At 38.7% G+C, this 24,155-nt stretch overlaps 1 protein-coding gene across 2 annotated transcripts in view; it reads left to right on the top strand.

The window, feature by feature from the left end:
- DENND1B (DENN domain containing 1B) overlaps positions 1-24,155 on the top strand; it is a 3,525,330-nt gene that overhangs the window by 3,406,006 nt on the left and 95,169 nt on the right. For both annotated transcript variants that reach the window (XM_044080248.1, XM_044080247.1), the window contains one exon: positions 16,969-17,048. In XM_044080248.1, coding sequence (XP_043936183.1) covers positions 16,969-17,048 — 80 coding nt within the window. The remainder of the gene's footprint in view (positions 1-16,968; positions 17,049-24,155) is intronic.

Genomic DNA, 24,155 nt, shown 5'->3' with positions numbered 1-24,155 from the left:
GGCTGTGGATGAGGGGGGAAACAGTGTGTACCACCTACCTTGACCTGGCTAAGGTGTTCGATAAAACACTCCACTCAGATATTGTTGGTAAACTCTTAGAATTAGACATAAATACCTACATAACTTGCTTTATTACTGGCTGGCTCAAAAATAGTACCCAAAAAGCAAGAATCAGTGAGATCACCTCCACCAAGAGACCAGTCACCAGTGGACTACCCCACGGCTCCATGTAGGCCTGTGTGGCATCTACTTATTGGAAGGCAAAGCAAATGTCAAAGGCCTCTGGCTCACCAAGTTTGCAGATAAATGTAAATTAGGAGCTATCATAGACTCCCCCATAACGCCAACATCCTACAAGAGGGTCTAATACAAACAAATGACTGGTGTCAGAGCCACGGATTAAAACTCAGTGTGAAGAAATGCATTATAGTGGCCTTTGGGAAATTGTCCACCCAAGCTATTTACTCCATGAAGAAAACACCCCTAATTGTTGACCCGATAGTTAGGGATCTGGGAATGTATGTAGGCAGTAATCTGGCCTTCAACCAACATTAGCCAGGATAGTAAAAACCTCATTCTGTGTCACCCAACTCATAAGGATGTAGCATCCGGGTGCAAAGACATTATAGTGCCACTCTACTCAGCCCTTATCAGACCCATCACTGAGTACAGTTCCGCCCTTTGACATGTACCTAATCAGGCACTTGCAATGGTTGGCTAGCTTGCAAAGGTTCCAGACCAGGATAATTCTGTCTGACACAGATTGCCTTAAGGCCCCATCTCTGTAATCTCCTACAGGTTACTGAGTGGCACCTATTCCTGGCATTTAAGGTATCCCCATAGCCAGCTCTGATGGATTTCTTGCACATCGGCAAAACAAACAGCACCAGAAACACTAGATCCACTGACTTGAAATTTGCCTTCAACTTAAGTAGAACATGCTAGGGAGACCAATATGTGTCTCAAAGAATCCCTGTGCTATGAAAAAAGCTCTCCATCTGTGTGAGTGAGAGTTCAACCCTGACCTTTTTCATACAAAACCTTGATCATTGAATGGGACATTGCAAAGTCACTCTCCGTCTGTCACCCCATGCCTCTGAGGGACAGAGGTCAACAGTATGTAAATTAATCCCCAACTAACATACCCTACCCAACGTTACCCTTAGCTACCTCTTTATTAACACACCCCACCATATAATCGCCCAAGGAACTCGAGGACAAAACTGGGTTGGGTTGCACTGCTAGGCTTCTAAAGAAACTGGTGGTCGTTAGCCTAGTATAAACCTAAGAAACTGTGAAAGCCTTAATGCTCTGTCCAAGTCTGCAGGTAACAACTTTGCAGGTGACAGTGATTAAATATAAGCTATTTTACCTTTGTTTACCTTGTAAAATAAAGATCCGCCTGCTGTACCATAAGCAGAACTCTTCAGTTTAACAGTGGTACTGCAGAGATAAACAGCATGCAGCACTATTCACCCCCAAACATGAGAGCCAATCAGCAGAACTTTAAAGCTGCAATTAATTCAGAGATGGGAATGGGCCTTTTTGTACCTCCCAAGTATTCTTGTAGAAATAAAGGTTTCTGAGGCAGGAGGACTTTCATTCACAAAATGCCTGCAATTCTTGCTGTGTCCTGACAGGTACTTTACTCCTTTTTTTTCCCCACTCAACTTAGTCAAAAGATAATCTAGAATACCTTAAAAAGTGCAGCAATGCATTCTCCCAAGCAAAATCCAGTCATAATGAATCAAGCTTGGGGTTCCATTTTCTTGTTCTTTCCCAGCACTAGGAACTCTTGTCAGAAAAATAGGGATACCAAGTCCTTCAGTCGACCTATGCCCTCTAAACGTTTTTCACTGACTATCCAGTCTAGACAACAGCAGAACAGAGGTACTGATGATTAAAACAAGTGATATTTAGAAGATAGTTTTCCAGCATCTTTTGAACTTGACTTTAAAGATAATACAGTATTTAGATTTCTCTGTAAATATATTAGAATTAGTCAATGTTAAGTACAAAGTGCTTCTAGTGTTCAAAAATTGTAATTAATAAGTGTATCAGAAATAATATAAGAAACATAGATATATATATATATATATATATATATATATATATATATACACATGATACACTTTATAAGCGGATAGAGAACCTATATTTCTAATTATACCTTGCAAACAGAATTAGTTCACTTAAGTTTCTTTTTAGTTTTCGGTGTTGTGTAAAATAGTTATTATTAAGGACAAAATGGAGACTTGCGTCATGAATAGATAATAACTTACTACAGCCAGACTAGACTGTAATGGTACAGTCCAGCTAAGACCCTAGGAACATTCTGATGAGTTTTTGTTAGCTACTTCTCAATGGAATATAAAGATGTCTTGCAACAAACAGATAAAAAGTTAGCAACCAGTGTAGCCCTGCAGTCTGTCAGAATCAAATAAGATGGTTAGCAATGCATGCAAATTGTTTTGCTTTAGTGCAAATGATCAGTGCTTAGAAAAATTTAAAAAAGTAAGATTCTTACTTTCTCTTATAGATAGTCGAGCCAACTTTAATGAGGTTGATGAGTTTGTCGTAGATGACATGCTTCTTTTTAATCACTGTCTTTCAGCAAGTCCTTTCGGAAATGCTTGGCTTTAATACTGAACAAATATCTTTAGATCGCAGTACAGATATTCATTTTAGTACTGATGGGAGCATAGCAGTCTATTTCATTAGTAAACCAATCAGAGAAGCTTTTCACCTCAGCTGATAAGACCTTCCAGATGTTAGTCAGTGTTACTTGTATTCATTAAGTTCTTCCCTGTTAGCATTTTCTTGTCATCATTAACATGCTATCTTGAAAAACTTCCATAACTTCATCATTACAATTTTCTTCAGCATTGCATATGCATCAGATGCCTACCTGATCAAGCTGTAATTTTTTTAATCTTTTTTTGTGCAAGTGTGCTGCCTTTTCTAGTCTTCTGGTGCAGTGCTTTCTGTTAGTTAAATGTTAAATTCCAGTAGGAACATACTGATCACTATGGCCAGTGTCTTAGTACCTTAGGTAGTAACCCATTTGGTCACTGAGCTTTGTTATTCTTTATTTCACTAAGCTTGTTGTCATTGTCTGTCATTTCAGTATATGTGTTAACCCCCCCCAAAAGATACATTTTCCTTTCTGTTGTCTTTTTTCTAAACTCTCACAGTTTAGCCATTTGGGGGATACAGAACTTGACCACCAACAAAACAGACTGCTTAGCATTGGGTCAACATGGTCCCGAGATAGTTATGCAGCAAAGAAATCACTTGTATGGCAATAGCTGTAGCATGACTGAATAAGAATTGCTTTCTGCCAACATTTTTATATCAAGAAGATCACTGAAAATATATTGATGTCTCTGCACTGTTTTGACAATGCTGTCACCCTGAGGCAAAGTTAACTATTACAAGAAATTCTCAGGGAATTGGAACTACTCCCCTTCCATTTGTTCTCTTGACCTACCTGTAACAGTGGTATTTAGGATATAATAGTTCTGTCAATGCCTCACATGGGTGCTTATTGCCATATACAAGCACGGTGAAAATAACTTTATCATTCACAGTATACAAGCACTTTGAATAATTGTACCAATTGCCTACACACAACAGTTAAATTTTATAACAAATCCATGGTTTCTATCTGTGAGTTAAGTAAATTATGCTATTGTTTTCATATATATTTCCACAAAGTGCATGATATCTACTATTGATTTAATGGAGCTGGTCCCATAACTGCCAATTAAGTACATTTCTTTTATTTTTTTAAATGTTTGGTCGCTGTATTGCTCTAAATTCAATGTTTTTAATCTCCCACAATAATTATTTTACCATAGCAATATTCAGGAGGGGTGTGTCTTGATTTTTCCATCTTCTTGTAATACATTTATCACCCAAGTATAAATCAAGTATGCCAGCTTACTTTTCTACTCATCTATATTTATGTCTGGGTTTCAGTTAACTGTGAAGATTCCTTTATATACCATAAAATTTAAGCTCAGAACCTTTGCTACTAAACTCTGCACTCATGCTTTAAAGACTGACAGCAATTCATATGCTTATATAGATATGTGTGTGTGTATACACACACACACACACAAAACCTGCCGGGATTCTCTTAATTTGAATTCTAGCAGATCTCATTACATAAAGTAAATAAGCTATTTTAAAAAGTGTACACACCGATTATGCCTGACTATGGCTTTGGTGACACTATATTGCAGGATGAGCTGTACTTGTATCATTTTAGTTCAGTAACGGCCCAAAGTATACCAAGATGCCATAGTTTTCTAGTGCTGGTGACAGATTAAGAAACCAAAATGAGATACAGGTATAAGCTTGTATACAGTAACAGGTAATGAGCAGAGTTCATTTTAGCAGCTTTTTGAATTCTGCTTCAAGACTTTGCATATTTTCCTGACCATTATTGGTCACACTGTATATAGTAATCTCCTGTGGGCTATGTGGTGCAGCGGGTCTAAGTTAGCAAATTGAAACTTCACTTAACATGATCACCTAATGACTGACACATGATCATCGAACTACAAAAACTATGAACGGCCAGGTAAGCGAATTGGGCATAGTGGGAAACTTTCCTATTCTTCACTGTAGAGCAGGCTCGGAGTTGGTATATTTAGTTAAGGGGGGTGTGGGAGCACAGCCCCCCACATCGGGGGTGGGATGTTGGCGAATCCCCCCACTTTCATAGGGTTTGACAGTAAGTTTGAGTTTTGGTTGGACAAGGATTTTTTCCCCTGGGAAAAAATTTGCTTACGTGGCCATTTGTAGTTTTTGTAGTTCGATGATTATGTGTCAATCATTAGGTGTTAGGATAAGTGACATTTCAATTTGCTAATACAAACCCGGTGCAGCTATGTACTGATATGAGAGCTTTAGGGCATGTGACGATTATCTTGTGCACTTTCAGATATAAGCTGCATAGTTCTGCTTTGCTGTGCTCCCTGTAGTTTGTTAAGGCCTATCCCCTTAAATACTCCGTACATTTGGTTGTTAGGGTGGACAGACCTACATCGCCCTTGACATAATGTATCTCAGTGTATTAGGCAAGTGCGAGATACTGAAATGTAGGTCATATAGTGTTGCAATGCTTTGCATCATGGTGTTAATGATGTTATATGTCCAAAGTGCCTAACATTCTATAGAAATACAGGGTATAGTACTGCCCATCTACCCCACTCATGCCTTTTACATCATTAACAAGTAGGATTTGCTGGCTACCATGCTGTGTGCCCTAATCCATGCATATTCTACTAAATCTTCATGCTGACTAACGTATGACTTACTGCTTTAATGCATACATATTTGTATACATTATTACCTAATTAATCCTCCCAACACCTAATCTTCTAAAATCAAAAAATGTTAATAAATCTGCTGTTTCATTAATTTTCTGATCCTCTTTAGGACAACTGGTATACTACTAATAACAAAAGGAGTTAACTTCCTGCTTCCCTTTTTTACATACTAACCCCCTTCTCTTGACTTTTATCCACCTTTCTCTCATCAGCTTACCATCTCTTGACATCACTGTCCTTTTAAGTATAGAAAATACTGGCAACTCCCAGTTTGTCACTTTCCTTTTATATTGGCCACCACTGAAAGAGCCTTTTTCAGACTTCTACAATTTGGAATACTCTTCCCTCCCCAAAATTAGAACTCTGCATACCGTGTCTCTTTTTAGGAAAGTACCACTCTACTCTCTGTCAGATTTTTGTCCATGTAAATAAGCTTACTGTAAACTCCACTTAGTTATTTTCCCTCCGTACTTCCCATAGCTATAAGATCTACTCGTACTATTCCTTTCCACTCCATCCCCTACAACTAAATCACTTGAAACAAAGATTCAGATGTTATTATCCTAGCCCTTTCTTCCCCCAGCACTCTCATACTTTCACATTTTACTATTGCAGAACCTTTTTGGTGACCTACAGATAGCATATTTCCATTTCCGGAAAGCAGTCCCAACATCCATTATTTCATTTTCTTCAGTTATACAAAAATTCTCTTCCTTCTATTTTGCAGTACTTTTTTTAACCAAGTAGTCTGACTATGATTTTAACTTTGAAGTCATAGAGCATTCTCCTTAAGAAACTATATGTTGTTTACATATATAATACTTATTACTATTAGAAAGTATTTCATTGAATATTACTTGGATTATTGTGCATTTCTGTTTTTTTATAATCTGTTATGTTTCTAATATTTTACGCTATTCTGTATCCTTTTTGTATATTAATATATTATATTATTAAGGGCATTCTGGCCCGCTCACTTACCTGAGGAACAGTTGTTAATTAAAATAAGATATCTACTAACCTCTCCAGCTTAGTTAGTCCAAGTTCCTTCATGAGCTAGGCTAATCAATATGCCAGTGAAATGAAAGGCACTCAGTGCTGCTTTACTATGCCATTCATTCTGAATTGTGTGCATTGAGTAATGTTTGACTGTTGTGCAATTATGTATTTAAATCACTCGTCTTACAGTTTTTTGGGCATGACATCATCATAAAGATGGTTGTTATACATCCCTGAATTTATCGTGCAATAATACATAAGCACAGAGTAGCTAATGAGGTTATACAGTGACTCAGCGAAAAATAACAATAATTATAACAATAATGGTAGTTATTGATTGACTGCTACTCCTATCGACCAAATCTCTTCTTCGTACCCTTTCCATTTTTCTCCCTACACAGAGCTACTACATCATATTTCCAGCATCTCTTGCACTTATTTTCACTCTCATTCTGTCACTCTTTCTCACTGCACTACTCTTGTCCTTTCATCTTAACATTACAGACATTCTTCAACTCTGTCTGTCTCAGTAAACCATTAAAGTCTTAAAATTTACACAGTCAAATAATCATCACTAATTTTACTCTCTTCAGTGTCAGTAATAATCTTGTTTCTCCACTCCCCTTCTCTCTATGTCCTCTCCACTCCACCATCCACACTAGGGTATCAGCCTAATATCTCTCTTAGCCACCTATAGTGCTGTTATTCTACATGCTTAACTGTCTTATCTCTTACAGTACTGACATATCAAGTGTGACATACCCTACCATCACCCATTCCATATTCACAGCCAGCCTTCTGCAGACTTGCATACTCAAACCCTAAATACAGCCATAAACAGAGCCACCATAGCCTCCAACTTTTATAACAGCTTTCATATCCACCTTTTTAGAAACAATGCCAGTGATTAAGTGCCACATACCATAAGGTGCAAAACCAAATGTAAATGGCTCTTTCACATCCATCTCAGAATACCAATCTTTCAATTAAGTGAAGACATTTACTCCAACCCAGGTACAATAAATCTTCCAGATGTCTGTCGCATTCCCTCCCAAACCTATTGTTTCTTTCTCCTCTTCACACCACACAAAATTTGCAGGCTTTTAGTTTCTTAACATAAACCACAAAAGCATATGTAATTTAATACCAGAGTTCCCTGCCTGGTTCACTTTCCACTCTCCAGATAATAGCAATTGTAACTGAGACATGGCTAAAACAAGATGTAAATATGAGGAAGTCACACCCCAAGATTATAACATCCTCAGATCAGACAGGCAACCGAGGAAAGCTGGAGCTTTAACAGTACTGTTCAAAAATCATCTAGTAATGTTGTCTTCCTTACTTAACCCACTCAAAATAACAAAGCAGAACTTGTGATCACTTTCCTTAAACTCTACAATCATAAATCTATGTGCATTATTGCAACCTTTATCCCTCCTGGCAATAATGTCAGTGCTGCTGAAAATCTCTCTGTTGGCTATCTATGAACATCACTCAAGAAAGTATGTTAGGGAACCTTTGCATTGACTGACTTATTTTAAACTCTGACTCCTCCATAAACTTATATGAGCTCACACAACTTGTCTCTCCAACTACACGCCGTAACAAGATTAGTATGAGGCAATCTCTAATTAACTAGATTCTTACCATCTCTCCCAGCAGTATCGTTCCCTCAGGCACTTTAGCAGATTCACTTAGGGACCACCTTCCTACATTTGCTGTAGGGAACCATAATAGTGTAAGCAAAATGCACCACTACAAACAGGTAAAAAGTTGTAAAACCTTCCAAACAGAAACATGTGTTAATATTTTAAAAGAACCTCTTAAAAACACCACCCCTAAAAAAAGCTCTATCTAAATTCAACAGAATATTTTTAGCTAATCTAAATGAACTCGTAGCCACTGGAACCAAAAGAGTCAAAGCCAGTCCAGCAGCTTCGCTGACCAAAGAAACAAAACAAGTCATGAACAAGAGACAAGGTATGGAAAATATGGTTTTAACTCAGAAATAAAGTAAAATATAAGATTAAAACAAATAAAAAAGATTGGTACACAGACTCTTGAAAATCAAATCAATGCAATCCAAAAAAGTTCTGATCAGCTATTAATTATAGGATCATAGGAAATTACTAGGCTGTTGGCTCTGAGGCCTTTATAAGCCTAGCCAGGAATTTAGCCCATGTTCCAACAAGTCAGCACCCTATGCCACTGTCCAGCAGGGACACAGGTGGAATCCCAGGGGTGTATTTTCTGTTCCCTTTCCAGTTATCCAGGTTGTGCTTAAAAAAGAGTTAATGAGGTATTCTGCTTTACATGGAGAGGGGGTCTATTCCACAAAAGGGGGGGTCTCTGGGACACAAATCTGTCCCACCAACAAGTCCTACTGATGTCACAGACCAGGTTGAGGTTGCGCATGCAGGTTACTTGAGTGGAGCTTGACTTGCAGATATGCAGTAGTCCCATCAGGGCAGGGTCTGAGATTGCTTTGTATGCCAGACAGAGGTCACCTCTGAGTAGTCTATAGCCTGAGTAGAGGGGCAGGGCTTTTAGTCTATATGTGTAGGGTAGATGTTTGAGGCCCAGGATTCCCTGGATGAGGAACCTCTGTGGTCTGTCCAACTGCTGCATGTGCTTTGTGAGGTACATGCCGAATGGAGCATTGTACTCAATAATGGGTCTTAGAAGAATACAGGGATGTTATGACCACCTTGTCCCTGGATGAGATTCTCTTACTAATGAGGTGGGTCATGTAGAAAGCTTTCCATACAACTTTGGCAATATGGTGGTCAAAATTCAGTTTGTTATCAACCTAAGTCCCTTATGACTGATTACGTGCTTAGGACCTTATTATCAATGTGATAATTTGTGGGGATGTCACTCTCCCCCAAAAAGGGTGATGATGCATTTTTTGACATTCTGTTTGTGGCCATGTTTCTGGCACCACTCATTTGTTTGGATGAGACCCTTTTGTAGGATTTCCACATCACTAATGGGCTCTCAGTTATATCTTAACCCTTAAAAAGGAAAGTAATTGTATTTACTCCAAATCAATTCACTATGTGATGATATGAGGTACTTCCAGCCATACCAGGAGAAGTAGGGCAGTGGATATGTGACAACTAGCTGGAATTTTGTAAATAATTATATATCATTTGTATATCAAACTGATTTGCACTGATGAGTGTGCTGAAAGTGCATCTGTGAGCTTTGCTTGTGTTAAAATGTATCAATAGTGTGCCCTGCTAGAAGGAAAATAAATGTACATGTATTATTGTAAATGAATTAAATGTATATGTTTCAATAGAAGATACTGGCAGAGCAGAGGTTACTCATAATCCAGCTGCAGCAAAATTTAAAATATGTCTGAAGTTAAATTACTTTATGGGTTAAGCCATAAAGATGCTATCCCATAGTTTTGAAGGAGCCAGAGAGTCTGTGCTATAGAATAGGTTGTAGCTCCTGTAGGAAGAAGGGAAGTGTTTTATGGCTTTATGACTTCCATGAGATTTGAGCAAAATTCTGTATGCATGTATGGTAACACACAGGTGCAAAAACCCAAGCAGCTTCTGGTGTTGGTGAGTGTAGGAAACAGATTCAGGTGACCAGATGTGATGTTACTGTGTAGTCCACTCGGAAATAATATTTAGATATTAGTTGGAGTTTGCTATCAGCATTCTAAATTCTGTCTTGGATCTGACAACAAGGACTACTCACCCACACATCATCTTGCCTTATGGTAGTAAGTAGCTTAACAAGGGAACAGTAACTCTTTAGATTAGTCAGGAAAATATAGTGAGATTAGAAGTACTGTTTTTCTATAATTGTGTGAAACTTTCCTTCAGTGTTATTTTAATATCTCCTGTGACTGAAACCCTGGTGTATACTGTAAAAAGATAATTAGTATTTTCTTGTTCCTTTATTTTTATTATTAAATATATTTAAACTTCTCATTGTGGCTGGTCCTTTTAGAAAATATTTAAGCTTTGAGAGTATTTGCACATATTTATTTGGTGATAACTGTGCCCACTCCTGAAAGCCTTAGTGCTTGGTCAACATTAACATTTATATTAATATTAATTTCACTCAGTATAATTGGATACCCTTTTAAGAGCCTTGTAGTAATTGACAGGTGGCACTGAATCTACCTTATAGTCTAGGCAAAGTTGGTAGAATGGGTAATCTCTGCCAGCCTTTCCTAGGTGTGTGTGTGAAAATTAAATCTCAAAGTGTGTGTATATCACCTACTTGGGACAGGGACATGAACATTGGTTTCACAGAGAGGGTGCTGCAAGACTTTGCTTAGACACTCAGCTGAGGACCTAACCTTACAGCTCTACTAGTGGGGAGTCTTATTGGAGACCTGGAGAGAGACATAGAGATCCATACCCTGGACTGAGTGTGTTCCCTTGTATTCTTAAGAGAAAGTGTGCTTTATGCAGAGAGGTCAGCATCTGGAAACATTGAGTGTATCCTTTTGTATTCCAAGTGAATATCCCTCTCCAGTGTCTGTAGTTGAGGATTCAGGCTCCTTGATTACTAGCCCAGTGTGGGGACATCACATATTGGAGAGCAGTGGTGTGGATATTGAACTTCTGTACCTTTTAAGCAGTAGTCACTAAAGGTGTGTACTCTCAATCAACCACAAGGTGAACCTTCAGAGTTTCATATCACAAAAGTTGTATTCTTTTTTGTTTGTTAGTTTAGTTAGTCAGGGAGAGCAGGCAAGGATGTCATCAGAGGATTATGACAAGCTGACAAAGAACCAGTTGGCCAAGGTGTGAGAAGCCAGAGGACTGGTGTATGCCAACCTGACTAAAGAGGAAATTATTTCAGCCTTAGTTGCAGCTCAGACCAGCAACCAGGAGGACAACCAGTTTGATGGGGATTTGCAGCCCTCAGAAACAGGACAGTTCACCTTTTCCTCAGAGGACTTAAAAATCCATTTGGAGTTAAAGAGACTTGAACTGGAGGCCAAACATATGGCATTAGAATCAGCAGAGAGACTGTGGCAGTTAAAACAGATGGAATTATAATCAGCAGAGAGGCTGAAGAAAATGAGAGACTATGGCATTTGGAGCCTGAAGAAAATCAGAGACTGCGGCATTTGGAGGCTGAAGAAAATGAGAAGTAGTGTCAACATGGGAGGGAGATGATGACTCTTTGCCAGGGACATGGAGGTAATGGGGAAGGGAATAACCGAACCCCTGAAGCAACAAAGGTCAGTAAATTTCTTCCACAATTTACAGAGGGTGATAATTTTGATAGTTGTATCCATATATTTAAAGGGTATGTAAGCAGTATAATGTTGACCAAGGGCTCTGGGTACAGTTCATGACCCACTTACTCCATGGTAAAGCTGTAACTGCAGTTTCTAAATTGTCTGATACTGATTGCTTAAACTATCATACAGTTAAAAAATGTTTATTGGAATATTTTAAGTCAACACCTGAAGCTTACAGAAAAACGTTTCACGAGTATAGGCCCAAGGCAGATGAAAGTGTGTGTGATTATATTGCTGAATTAAGCACTTATTTTCATAGGAGGGTGAGTGGGTGTCAGGTCACCACTTTTGAAGGGCTGGCAGACCTTTTGTTGAGAGAACAAGCCCTTAGCACTTTGCCTGAGAACATAAGAATCTGGTTGGCAGACCAAGAATGCAACTCTGCAGATGAGCTGGGAAAGAAAGGGGATCTGTACTTAGCAAGTAGGACATCACTACACAGGAAAGGGATACCCAGTGCTGCACATGGATATAAGGGAACCCATGGTGAGCAGCCTAAACCACCACTATAAAGTTCATCAGTAACAGGGGAAGCCACTAGTTCAGTTACATGGCCAGGATCAAGGGTAAAATGTTTTAAATTTAACCAGTGGGGCCATGTAGCATACAGATGTCCATGGAGGCAAAGTGAGGAACAAAAGGTGGGAGAGTCCGCAAGTAGGAATACCAGTGTTCCAGTGGTAAGTTGTCTGGAGACAACAGGCATACCAAATTATTGAACAGGTTATATCTTATCTTAGTGGGTAGAAACCAGGCCACTAATAAGTGAGACACAGCCTCTGACATAACCATTATGAAGCCTGCAGTGGTTAAAGAGGAAAAGTATTTGCTTGGGCAGTCCACTCCAGTTAGAGCTTCAGGAGGGACCCCATTCCATATGCCTTTTTCAGGGTTCACCTTGGCTGAGAGGGTGGAAAAGGAAGCAAGCAAATAGGTGTGTTGGAGGCTATACCTGAAGATGTCCAGATAGGGAATAATTTTGGTAATGCAGTACCGTGTGTGCATGCAGTTAGGCTTGGGGAGAGGTATGTGGGTCTGGTAGACTGGTGGAGACCCAGACAGACACCACACCTGAAGCCAGGGCTGGTGAGGTGGCTATTTCAGGGAGAGATCTACCCTGTAGCAGTGAGTCTAAAGATGAACCACAGCTGCTGGTAGGTACTGGTGTTCCCTGGGATAGAGTGACTGCAAGGGCAGAGATGAGTGGTAGCACCCAGGCTGACAGTGAGACACCTTTGTCAGAGGGTACCAGACTTCATGTGTAAGGGGAGCTGGGAAGAGTCACAAAAGTAGAGCTGAGACAGGCTCAGCTCTCAGACCCTACACTAAGAGGCTTGAGGGAGGTAGCTAGGGAGGCACCTGATTCTCAAGGAAAAGAGGAGTCTGTATACTGGAACAAAGGGTTAATGCGTAGAGAGTGGACCTCTGAGGGAGGGCTAGAGGTTGAGGTAATACAGCAGTTGGTATTGGCTAGAGCCAGTTGTCTGGCACTTCTAGCATAGCCTATGACATTCCTTTTGCAGGTCGTATGGGCATAAAGCATACCAAGAGACATATTATGAATAACTTTTATTGGCCTGGGATTGCAGGGGATGTAACAGTGTACTGCAGGACCTGTGAGCAGTGCCAAAAAGTAGGCAAGGCAGGAGACAAGGTCAAAGCTCCTTTGATGCCTTTGCCTATGATTGTGGAGCCATTTCAGAGTGTAGCTGTGGGTATTGTGGGGCTTTGGAGTACCCCATGTTCCACAAGGAAGAAGTATATACTAGTGGTAGTTGATTATGCTACCAGATACTGTGAGGCAGTGGTTCTGTCCTCCATTGTGGCAAATACTTTGTTAGAGATTTTCAGCAGGGTAGGTTTTCCTAGAGAAATACTGACTGACAGAAGTGCCAATTTCATGTCAGACCTGCTGGCTTGTCTGTGGAAGCACTGTGGGGTGAAGCACCTAAAACCACTCCCTACCATACCCAGGCTAATGGTCATGTGGAGGGGTTAAACTCTACACTAAAGACCAGGCTACAGGTATTTGCAGACCAGTTTAAGAGAGTGTGGGACAAATATTTGTCCCATCTTCTGTTTGCTTACAGAGAGGTACCCAGGAATCCACAGGATTTCACCCTTTGAGGTGCTGCATGGGCATAGGGTGAGGAGACCTTTAGATCTGATTTATGATGAGTGGGAGAGTGAGTGTGAATCCCACAAGGAGTCTGTTATGGTATATGTCCTCAACCTCAGGACAAGGCTCAGGAAGCTCATGGGCTTGTCCTAGGAGAACCTGGCAGGAGTCCAACAGCAGAAGAAGGTGTGGTATGACAGGAATGCATATGCCAAAGAGTATGCTTTGGGGCAGCAGGTAATGGTTCTCATTCTTGCCAGACACAGTAAGCTGCAGGCAGCTTAGGAAGGACCATTCAAAGTGATAAGGAAGGCCAGTGATGTTAACTACATAGTAGAACTGCTAGGCAGGAGGCAGGGGCACAAATTGTACCATGTTAACATGATGAAATCTTAACCATTATAAGGAGGCCCTGCTGCTCAGTATTTTCAGTAGGAGGCAGAAGGATCTGAGGGAGGATCTATGGCTATAGCAAGCCAGCCAACAAAATGACAAGTTACTATGGTGGAGCCTAGGTTTGCAGGAATATAATATGACAGTGAAGCACTGTAGTGGGGTTAGCACTGCCAAGACAGGTGGAACCTCAAGACAGGGTATGGGGTAATGTATTCCCAGATAGGCTCATTCGTCTCAAGCAACATTTCTCAAAGGGCACTTGAAATACTAGCTTGAGACTTCTAAGAGGGGACAGATGTGATGATAGAAGGTACAGACATGTAAATCCAAAATAAGTTTATTCTCAACAGAACACACAAAAATGTAGAAGATAAGCGCTTTCTTAGTGACCTACCCTTTTCAGGTACAGACATGCCAGGAGAAGTAGGGCATTGGATGTGTGACATATGCCAGCACAGCTAGAATTTTGTAAATAATTATATGTCATTTGTGTATCAAACTAATTTGCACAGATGCTTGTGTTGAAAATGTATCTGTGAAGTTTGCTTGTGTTAAAGTGTATCAACAGTATGACCTGGCAGACACAAGCAGATCTTTTACTGCTTTTCTCCCTCTTGTAGAAACTTTAATTTCCTTCAGAACACAAGACTCACATTACTTGGGTTCCTTATTATCCCCAAATGCTGTTTTAGGTAAGATTTATGTGTTCTGTTTGTCTTACTAGTAGCATGTAAGCTGAAGGTAGGTATAAGCACTTATACAACTCTCTCAGTTATAGTTTCTGACTGTGGCAAACCTTAACCTACTGCTGCTATCACAACTGAAGACCACATAAACACACACAGAACAATTACCACATGTAAGTACCCCCTGTGGTTTATATTCATAAAAAAGGTGTGTAATTTTTAAGACAAACAACGGTGTACAAAAATCCCAGCTAAACTTCTTCCTTTCATATAGAAAGTTGTGTGCTGCCACAAATGTATGAAGAAAAAAAATCACTATGCAACAATCTCCAATATTTTCTAACGTTTTGCTTTGAGAAACATAAGAAAGCACGTCTTGTGTCTGCCAGTCAGCACAGACAACTTAAGCTCTGAGGTGTTAATGAGCTGCTTCCTGTGTTTAGGTTATACAGTTTTCCTTCCACCTTCATTGGCCTACTTGTTTGACTTTAAGCAATCACATAACCAGACTGTGCTCCTGGGTCACCCCTGAAAAGGGACAGTTGTGTGCAATGAACTTACCTGGTCAACAAATAAAAAAATAAAAATAAAATAAATAAATGCATGCAATGACAGCCAATTTGCTAGCCATTTCTTAATACATTACTATTCTAGAACAAATTAATGCTGCAAAGAGCTGTATGGAATCTGTAAAGTATCTGCTACTATATAACAAGAGTTCTGTTAAAGTATGACATTTTAAGAGGTCTCAACTTTAAATGCAGTTGTGGAAGTACTTTCTTATACACTTTGTTTGTTTAATTGACATTTTAACTGTTCTTTTTAAACTGTTAATTGCTTTCTTTGTATACTCCCTGGAAGGCTCAGCCAATAGTTTCATTAAGTTTGTTCCTTTTGGCTGATGTGTATTGTTTTTAACAGTGAACAGTTTTGCTTTGTATTAAATTTCTTTATGCATGGTATCACTCTGAAAATAGCAAATTTTATATGCAAATTGCACACTACAAAGTTTTCTGTTCTTTTTTTAGCAGCTTACAATTTTTCATATTCTAAGTAAATTGTACCTATATGTACTGATGTTTGAGAACATCTCCAACTTGTTTCTGCCATACTCATGCTTGCTCTTTTATTCATGAAAAACATGAGGTCATAGCTGATTTGGTATATATATGCATTTGCTTTCTACTTCCTCTGTTATGATGTTGCTTATAGTGTAAATTCTGTTGTTATACTCATTATGTTATACACATACACACAGTTGCATCCTGCTTTGCTTTTTCTTTAAATGGTGTTCTCACTTTGTTTCATGTTGCATAAACCCTGCTTTTTTAAATAAAATTATTCAGTGACTTTGTATATCTGTTTTAGTCATTGCTGTACCACCACATGAAAAATCCTTTAAATGGATTTGCTATTGCACTTCTGCATATTTGTAGTTGTGTTTCTGCTGTCTGTCAGCAACCATCAAGAATTGTACTCTCAAGTTGCTTCTGGAAGGCAGGCATTGTACTATACCATGTGGGCATCAAACATTAAATACATAAGGTACACATATAGAAAGGAAATCAGATAGATTAGTTAGATTTGGCATACAGTAGCAGACAGGAAATAAAATGCTGTAGTACATAAGTGCAAATTATTTGAGGGCAAGAGATAATATAATCAGATGAACATCGCAACTTCAGTAATTTAACTCTAAACTGGCTATTGCCATACCATTTGATGGACAAAAAAAACTTGTATAGCACAGTAAGCACACTATTTTTGTTTTTTCCCCAGACTTTGTTTCATGGTGCATAAACCCTGCTTTTTTAAATAAAATTATTCAGTGACTTTGTATATCTGCTTTATTCATTGCTGTACCACCACGATAAATCCTTTAAATGGATTTGCTATTGCACTTCTGCATATCTGTAGTTGTTTCTGCTGTCTGTCAGCAACCATTAAGAATTGTACTCTCAAGTTGCTTCTGGATTAGTTAGATTTGGCATACAGTAGCAGACAGGAAATAAAATGCTGTAGTACATAAGTGCAAATTATTTGAGGGCAGGAGATAATATAGTCAGACGAGCATCACAGCTTCAGTAATTTAACTCTAAACTGGCTATTGTATAGCACAGTAAGCACACTATTTTTATTTTTCCCCAGACTCGGTTACACAGACCAGTAACTGCTGTAGGAAACCTTGACCAAAGCTTTGATGATGATGAAGTGGACAACACTAGCAAGTAAGTCAAGTTTCATTTTTATACATTATGACGTCAGCATTCTGTAGCAGAAAGCAGTTTCTGTAATTTCTTCCAAAAAAATTATTTTGATGATTTGACACACTGCTTATTTTAAAGTCAGGATCCATAACTAGGTTAGCACATTTTCTGCGAGTATGCCTATAGTTGAAATGGCATCCTTTAAATTGCCTGTAGGAGTATAAATCCTGTGATGGACTGGTATTCCATCTGTGATTGATTCTGTGACTTATATCTGTTCCCTGCTGGGATAGAAAACCTTCTTCATTTACTTGGTGACATAAATAAATTGCTCTGCAAATCTCTTCTTTTGAATCCTATTGGTAAAGTTGCCATCTATGCCTCTAACTTCTACCTGCACCAAATACAATGAGAAATTTAAAAATAACCCCCGATGGTGGAATACCCACATAAATAAGTCATATAACAAGAGAAAGAAATTGCTTAATTCTTATAAGAGGTCTCATCCAACCTACCTTCATTCTATATACCTTATGAGCATTCTTAAACAAATTAGTAAAGAGCTTAAGAGAACCATTAGGAAGCTCAAACCTAAGTATGAATTTTAAGTAGCCAGTAAAGCCAAAAATAACCATCAAATCGTACTTTAACTATGGCAGGAAGTTCGGATGTAGTCTACAGTAATATTGTACAATCAGAAACAAAGGAAAAAGCTAATATAACTGAGAAATTTAATGGAAATGTTATTCCACCTGCAATTATGGCTATTGCATAGGTTCCACAATCCCGGACACCCCTTTTAAATACTATGTATAGATCAGAATGTATGTGCTGTGTCTTTAAGAAGCATATCAGGGATTGACCGTGCACATGTAAATACCAGGCATGTGCTATTCTCACTGCAGCCAGAGAGCAACCATACATGATTGCAGTAGTTAGTTTCTATACAAGTTACTTAAGTTAAAGTCAGTAAACTTCTCTCGTGATGTGTTTGTATATAATAAAGCTATGAACAGAACCAACAAAGACTCTTCTATTTTGTCCTAAATAGGAGAATGACATGGTGTCAGAACTGGGATTCCAGAGAATGATATTTGGAGCCATAAGGTGCATAGATGACAGTGAAGGTAAACTAAGAGAAACAAGCAAGAAAAAGAGCCAGAAAAGAGTCAAAGTTAGTGAGAATTCACGCAAACAGCTTATTTTGTAAAAAAGATGAAACGGAGCATTACAAGGGTACAAACCACATTATTAAACAAGTGGGAGGCATGAAAGGTTTATTAACTAAGGAAAATTGTTTAAAATTATGATATTTGACAAAACGATTATCAGGAATGTAAAACGAGTATGTTTGAGGCAAAACGGGCATGTTTAGTGTAAAACAAACACAAGAAAAGTACAATGAGCATGAAAAGAGATTAAACAAGCAAAATGAATATAGTAAGGGCTAAAAGGGCACATTAAGCATAAGTAAAGCAAGGCGACTGCATGTGTTTTAGCAAAGTGCTGTGTTTTGGCATAACTGCGACTTTGTATTGTATCAAGGGCAGAGTTATTCGAAGTATATCAAAGTGTGTAAAAGTGCTTGCAGTGTGTGCTTATTACTGTGCATGTGTATTCCGAAGAGTTCATATGTGTGCAAAGTGCAACCATTTCATGAAGTACAGTCAAAGTATAGCCTTTTCAAGAAGTTTCTTTTGCTGGGTGTGTCTATTCGCAAAGTGCCACCATTACAGAGTATTTCTTGCATTGTAAAGAATTGCCTAGTAAGGTACCGCCATTTGGAGGAAATTTCAGTGTGCTATGTACAGTTTATTCGCAAAGTGCAATTACTTCGAAATGTTATTGACTCTGAGTTTCTCTTGCCCAGTTTTCACATTGTGTAGTTAATTGATATGTTTCTTACACTGAAAAGAGTTTGAGTTCTTGCAACACAGAAATTTCAAGAGTATTACAGTGCCAGAAAGACTTATTTCACAAAGTTCAGTTACACAAAGGCTTATAGTGCTATTGGGCAAAGTTACAAATGCTGGTATAGATTTCTGGCATATGTATATGTGTATGTCTTTGTGGTTATTTGCAAAACCCTTTACTGATGTGTGTTAATACGGCAGATAGATTTTAAAAGCCCTTACCACTTGTATTTGATCAAAACATTGCAGAGAAATGGAGACTGTTTGAGCAAGAGTATGATATTTTTATACAAGTAGCTTAGTCAGATAAAGATGCATACACCAGGGCATTCATTTTGCTAAACCTAGCTGGGTCAGAGGCCGTAGAAAGAGAACATTTATTTGTGTATGCCCCAGCAGTATATGAGGGAGAAGGTGAAAATCATCAAATTGTAGTACAGGCTGAATCAAGGGAAGTGCAAGTTCAGAGAAATGTGTGACCCCCCCCCCCAAATTAATATTACATTAGAGAGGCATTTGTTTTACACGAGAGATAAGAAACCAGGGGAAAATTTTGCAGCTTATATAACTGACCTGAGAAACAAAGCCAAAATGTGTCGGTTTGGTGACTTAAATGATGAGTTAATAATGGACAGGCTTGTGTGTGGTATTAATAGTGCTGCTGTGAGAAAGATTTTGCTTCGTGACAGTGATTTAACGTTGAGTAAAACCGTTGAGATTTGTCAGATCCATGAAGTGACAGAAAAACACACAAGTATGCTTACAAGTGACAACAGCATGGTTTCAGCAGGCTCCAGAGCAAATGTAGATAGCATGCAACACATGGCTAACAGAAGTAGGCCTATGCACATGGCTACCGCTGCCCCTGCTGGCTCACCAGGGAAACCACATAGCTTTCCAGCAAGTTCTAAGACTAATTCTGTTAAAGGAGTGTGTTCCTCAGTGCAGTTCAAGCATGAATCAGCAAGACCCATGTCTAGCTGTATTGTTAACTGTCACAATTGTGGTGCCAATCATGAGTCTAAAAAGAAAAAAGTACTTAGCATTTGGTCAGCACTGTCACAAGTGTAAAAAGTGGAACCATTTTCAAAGGTTTTGCAAATCAAGTAAACCACACACAGTTGTAAAGAAAGGTCACACACAAAAGCAAGTTGATCAAGTAGACTGAAGTTCTGCTTTCTGTGTAGATGGTGTATCAGTAATTGGTGATAGAGTTGATGCAGTGAATTTATTGGCAAAAAGTGAAGTGTTTTTGTACAGTCCAGATCAATGGTATATCCACAAAGCTTAAAGTAGACACTGGTTCAAAGTATAATGTTATATCAGCAGACACATTTGCTGAAGTCCCGTTTTGTGAATGACATGTTCCTGCTTTGGACAGGGACATCAGAACACCTACATCAGTTTATTGCCTATCAGGAAAACATCACAGATTTCTTGAGGTTTCGTGTTTCATGCTCTGATACCACCATAGACTTCTTAGAATTTTGAATAATGAAGAATGTAGACAAACAGATTGAGACTATGTTATATAGGAAGGACTTTTGGAGGAGCAGTCTCTTTGCCTATGATAGTATGCATCCCAGATACATGTTTGACAACATTGCTGAGGGACAGTTTTACCGAACATCTAGGTTGTGCACCAATGATGAGGTATATAGAGACAAGTCTACAGAACATATGGTAAATCTAAAGAAAAGGGGTTTTAACCATAACATTGTACAGCAGGCATTTAATAAAAGTAAAGAGGAGAGGTCGAATAGGACAAGACCTTGGTTCTCAGGAAATGTGGAAACGAATGGTAGGGTGATGGATATGAGAGGGCAGCCACTACGAGTAACTTTGAATTATAGCAATGATGTGGGTGGTGTATGTAATATACACCAGAATTGGAAAATTTTATTAACAGATGATAAGGTAAAGGAATTAATAACCCAGGAACCCATGTTTTGCTTTAAACGTAGTAAGAGCCTGAAAGAATTGTTATGCACTGATCAACAGGGGGCTAAGAGGCCTATTGTGGGATGACAGGGGACATTCCTCTGTAGACACTGTAAAGCCTGTATATCAGGCATAATAATGTATTTATTCATTCTTTATCTGGAAGAAAATATTCATTGAAACAGTACACTGACTGCTTGACTAGCAATATTATATATTGGACTGTACAAAATGCTGTTCATTTTACATTGGTAAGACCAACTGTAGATTAAAAGATAGGGTGTTATGGCATATGTCAGCTATAAGCACAGCCAATATACATTATGCCTTGTATCAGCATGTAAAGCAGTACCCTGATCATGCATTTTTTGTATGGTACTACAAATCATTCATCCCACCAGGAGAGGGGGGGGGTGATTAGAAAAACATAACAGAATGTAGTGAAATCAGATGGATAATTAACCTGGGTGCTGACAGAGCACCTGGTTTAAATGGAGTTATTTCCATCAAACCTATTTTAAAAAAAGAGGAAGGTACACTATTGAATTTGTGATTGGTTACCATATATTTAAAATGTGATAGCTTGAAAATGAATCTGCTTTCTTTTACCAAAGAAGTTCATCACATAAGTGCATATCCTAGTTCCAATTTTTCTGAAACAATTTTCTCAGAGTATGCTGATGTTTTTGATGACAAGTTGGGCAAACTTCCAGTTGTGTATTCCTTGAAGTTAGACCCAGAGGTCATTTCAGCAGCCAGATCACCAAGAAGAGTTCTAATAGCTATGCAAGATAAAGTTAAGGCTCAGTTAGATAAAATGGTACAGCAAGGTGTACTTTGTCTAGTTACAGAACCAACTGAATGGATGTCGTCTGTGGTAGCAAGTCACAAAAAAGGATCAGACGAAATCAGAATATGTATTGACCCAAGAAATTTGAACGTATAATTGCAGAGACTGCATCATCCAATGCGCAGAGTCAAAAAACGTCACAGCTTTAATACCGAATGCCTCTGTTTTTTCTGTCTTGGATGCAAGGAGTTAATTTTGGCAAGTGATGCTTGATCACAAATCCTCATTGCTAACCAGTTTTGGTACCCCGTTTGGCAGATAAATTCTGCAAGTGAAGTCTTCTGGCATGCAATGGAGCAAATGTTTTCAGGTTATCCTTGTGCCATAATAGTAGATGATTTATTGGTTGGAGGCAGTGGTGAAGCAGAGCATGAGAGAAACCTAAAGAGAGTTCTAGACAGAACACGTGAAGTAAACTTGAAGCTCAGTCCTCTGAAGTGCAAATTCAAACTTCCAGGAGTTACATATGTGGGTCATTTGTTTACCAGTACTGGATTGAGACCAGACCCGACCAAGCAAGCAGCTATTCTTGAGATAGGTTCATAGATTAGTACTAAGCTAACTGCCCTTGTGAGCTATTTTAAGCCTAGCCAATTATCCCTTGTGAAACTCAAACCCTGCACCTTGTGTTTGTAAGGCAAACACCTTGACCATTACACTACCCTCCCTATGTCAGCACCAGATAATATTCAAGCTCTACATCTTTTCCTAGGCATGGTTAACTATTTAGCCAAGTTTATATCAGACTTCAGTGAGTTGACAGCACCTTTAAGAGAGCTAACGCGCAAAAATGTGGCATGGTCATGGTTAGAACAACACCAGAAGGTATTTGAAGACCTTAAGCAGAGAATTGCCCCCCACCTACACTAAGATACTATGATGTGAATAAACCAGTCACTCTTTCCTGTGATGCTTCAAAATTTGGTCTTGGCGCAGTTATACTTCAAGAGGGCAGACCAGCAGCCTATGCATCTAAAACACTTATGCAAACTAAAATGCAATATGCTCAAATTGAGAAAGAATTTTTGGTGATAGTATTTGCATGTTCCAAGATTTGTGATTATATTTATGGTCAAGCTATTCAGATTGAAACTGACCACCAATCTCTAGTTACAATTTTAAAGAAACCTTTGCATTCAGTTTCAGCAAGATTACAAAAAATGATGCTCAAATTCCAAAAGTACAACTTCAAAATGGTCTATACAAAAAAAAAACTGCTTCTATCTGGCTGATACCTTATCCAGATTGCCCAGAAATATGACAGAACAGCTTGATGCATTGAATTATGACTTTGACGTGATTGCAGTGTGTAATATTTCTACCACTAGGCTTGATGAGTTGGAGATCACACAAAGACTGATCCAGTTTTGCAAAATCTCAATCACTTCATTAATGTTGGATGGCTATCAAAGCAACCTAGTGTACCACCTGAAGTGCAAACCTATTTTCCTTACAGAGATGAAATATTGATGGAAGATGGCATTATTTTCAAAGGTCCTAAAATTGTTGTTCCTGCTTCCTTACAACAAGAATATATCCAGATTTTGCATTGTGGTCACCCAGGTTCCACATCCACTATTTGAAGAGCGAGAGAATTAGTATTTTGGCCTTCATTATTGAAGGACATTGATAAAGTGCTTTATTCTTGTTCAGTATGCAGTAGTACTAAACTGCATTTGCAAAGAGAACCACTTCAGCTAATTCAAGTTCCTGAACTACCTTGGTCAACAGTAGCCACTGATATCTTCGAGTGGGACAATCAATGCTACTTAGTATAGGTAGACTTTTATTCAAATTGGCTTGAAATTGATTTACTACCTAACCTAACATCCACTACTGTTATTACCAAGTTGAAACATCATTTCTCAGTCCATGGTAGTCCACAAACAGTTATTTCTGACAGTGGTACTCAATTTACTAGTCAGCTGTTTCAGAAATTTGCAAGAAAATGGGACTTTGTACGTATTACTAGCAGTCCTGAATATCCACAGTCAAATGGGCTAACTGAATATGCAGTGCAGAGTGCAAAGCAATTACTTGAAAGCTCAAAGCATGACAATACCGATGTTTTTTTGAACTAACTTAATCTTAGAAACATACCCTGTGACAATATACTTGGCTCACCTGCTCAAAGACTTCTATCCAGGCAAACCAGAACAATGTTACCTATTAGTTCCAGTTTATTGAGGCCTAAAGCTAAGAACAATAAAACCATCCAGGCTCAATTATTCAAGAAGCGTTCTATCTAGAAGTCCAGGTATGATAAATCGAGCACATTTTTTTGTCCGTTGAGGGAAGGCGAGACAGTGATAATACAAACGGCAAAAGGTTTTGACCAGATTGGCCAAGTTACAGGCATATGTGCCAAGCTGAGATCCTACCTTGTAGAATCTGAGGGTGTGGAGTACAAGAAAAATCTCAGGC

The sequence above is a fragment of the Protopterus annectens genome, chromosome 8.part0 (genome assembly GCF_019279795.1).
Source record: "Protopterus annectens isolate FY-2018-M chromosome 8.part0, PAN1.0, whole genome shotgun sequence".
In the NCBI taxonomy this organism is placed as follows: Eukaryota; Metazoa; Chordata; order Ceratodontiformes; family Protopteridae; genus Protopterus; species Protopterus annectens.
The sequence above is the reverse complement of the archived record's forward strand: the minus strand, read 5'-3'. Positions and strand labels throughout refer to the sequence as shown.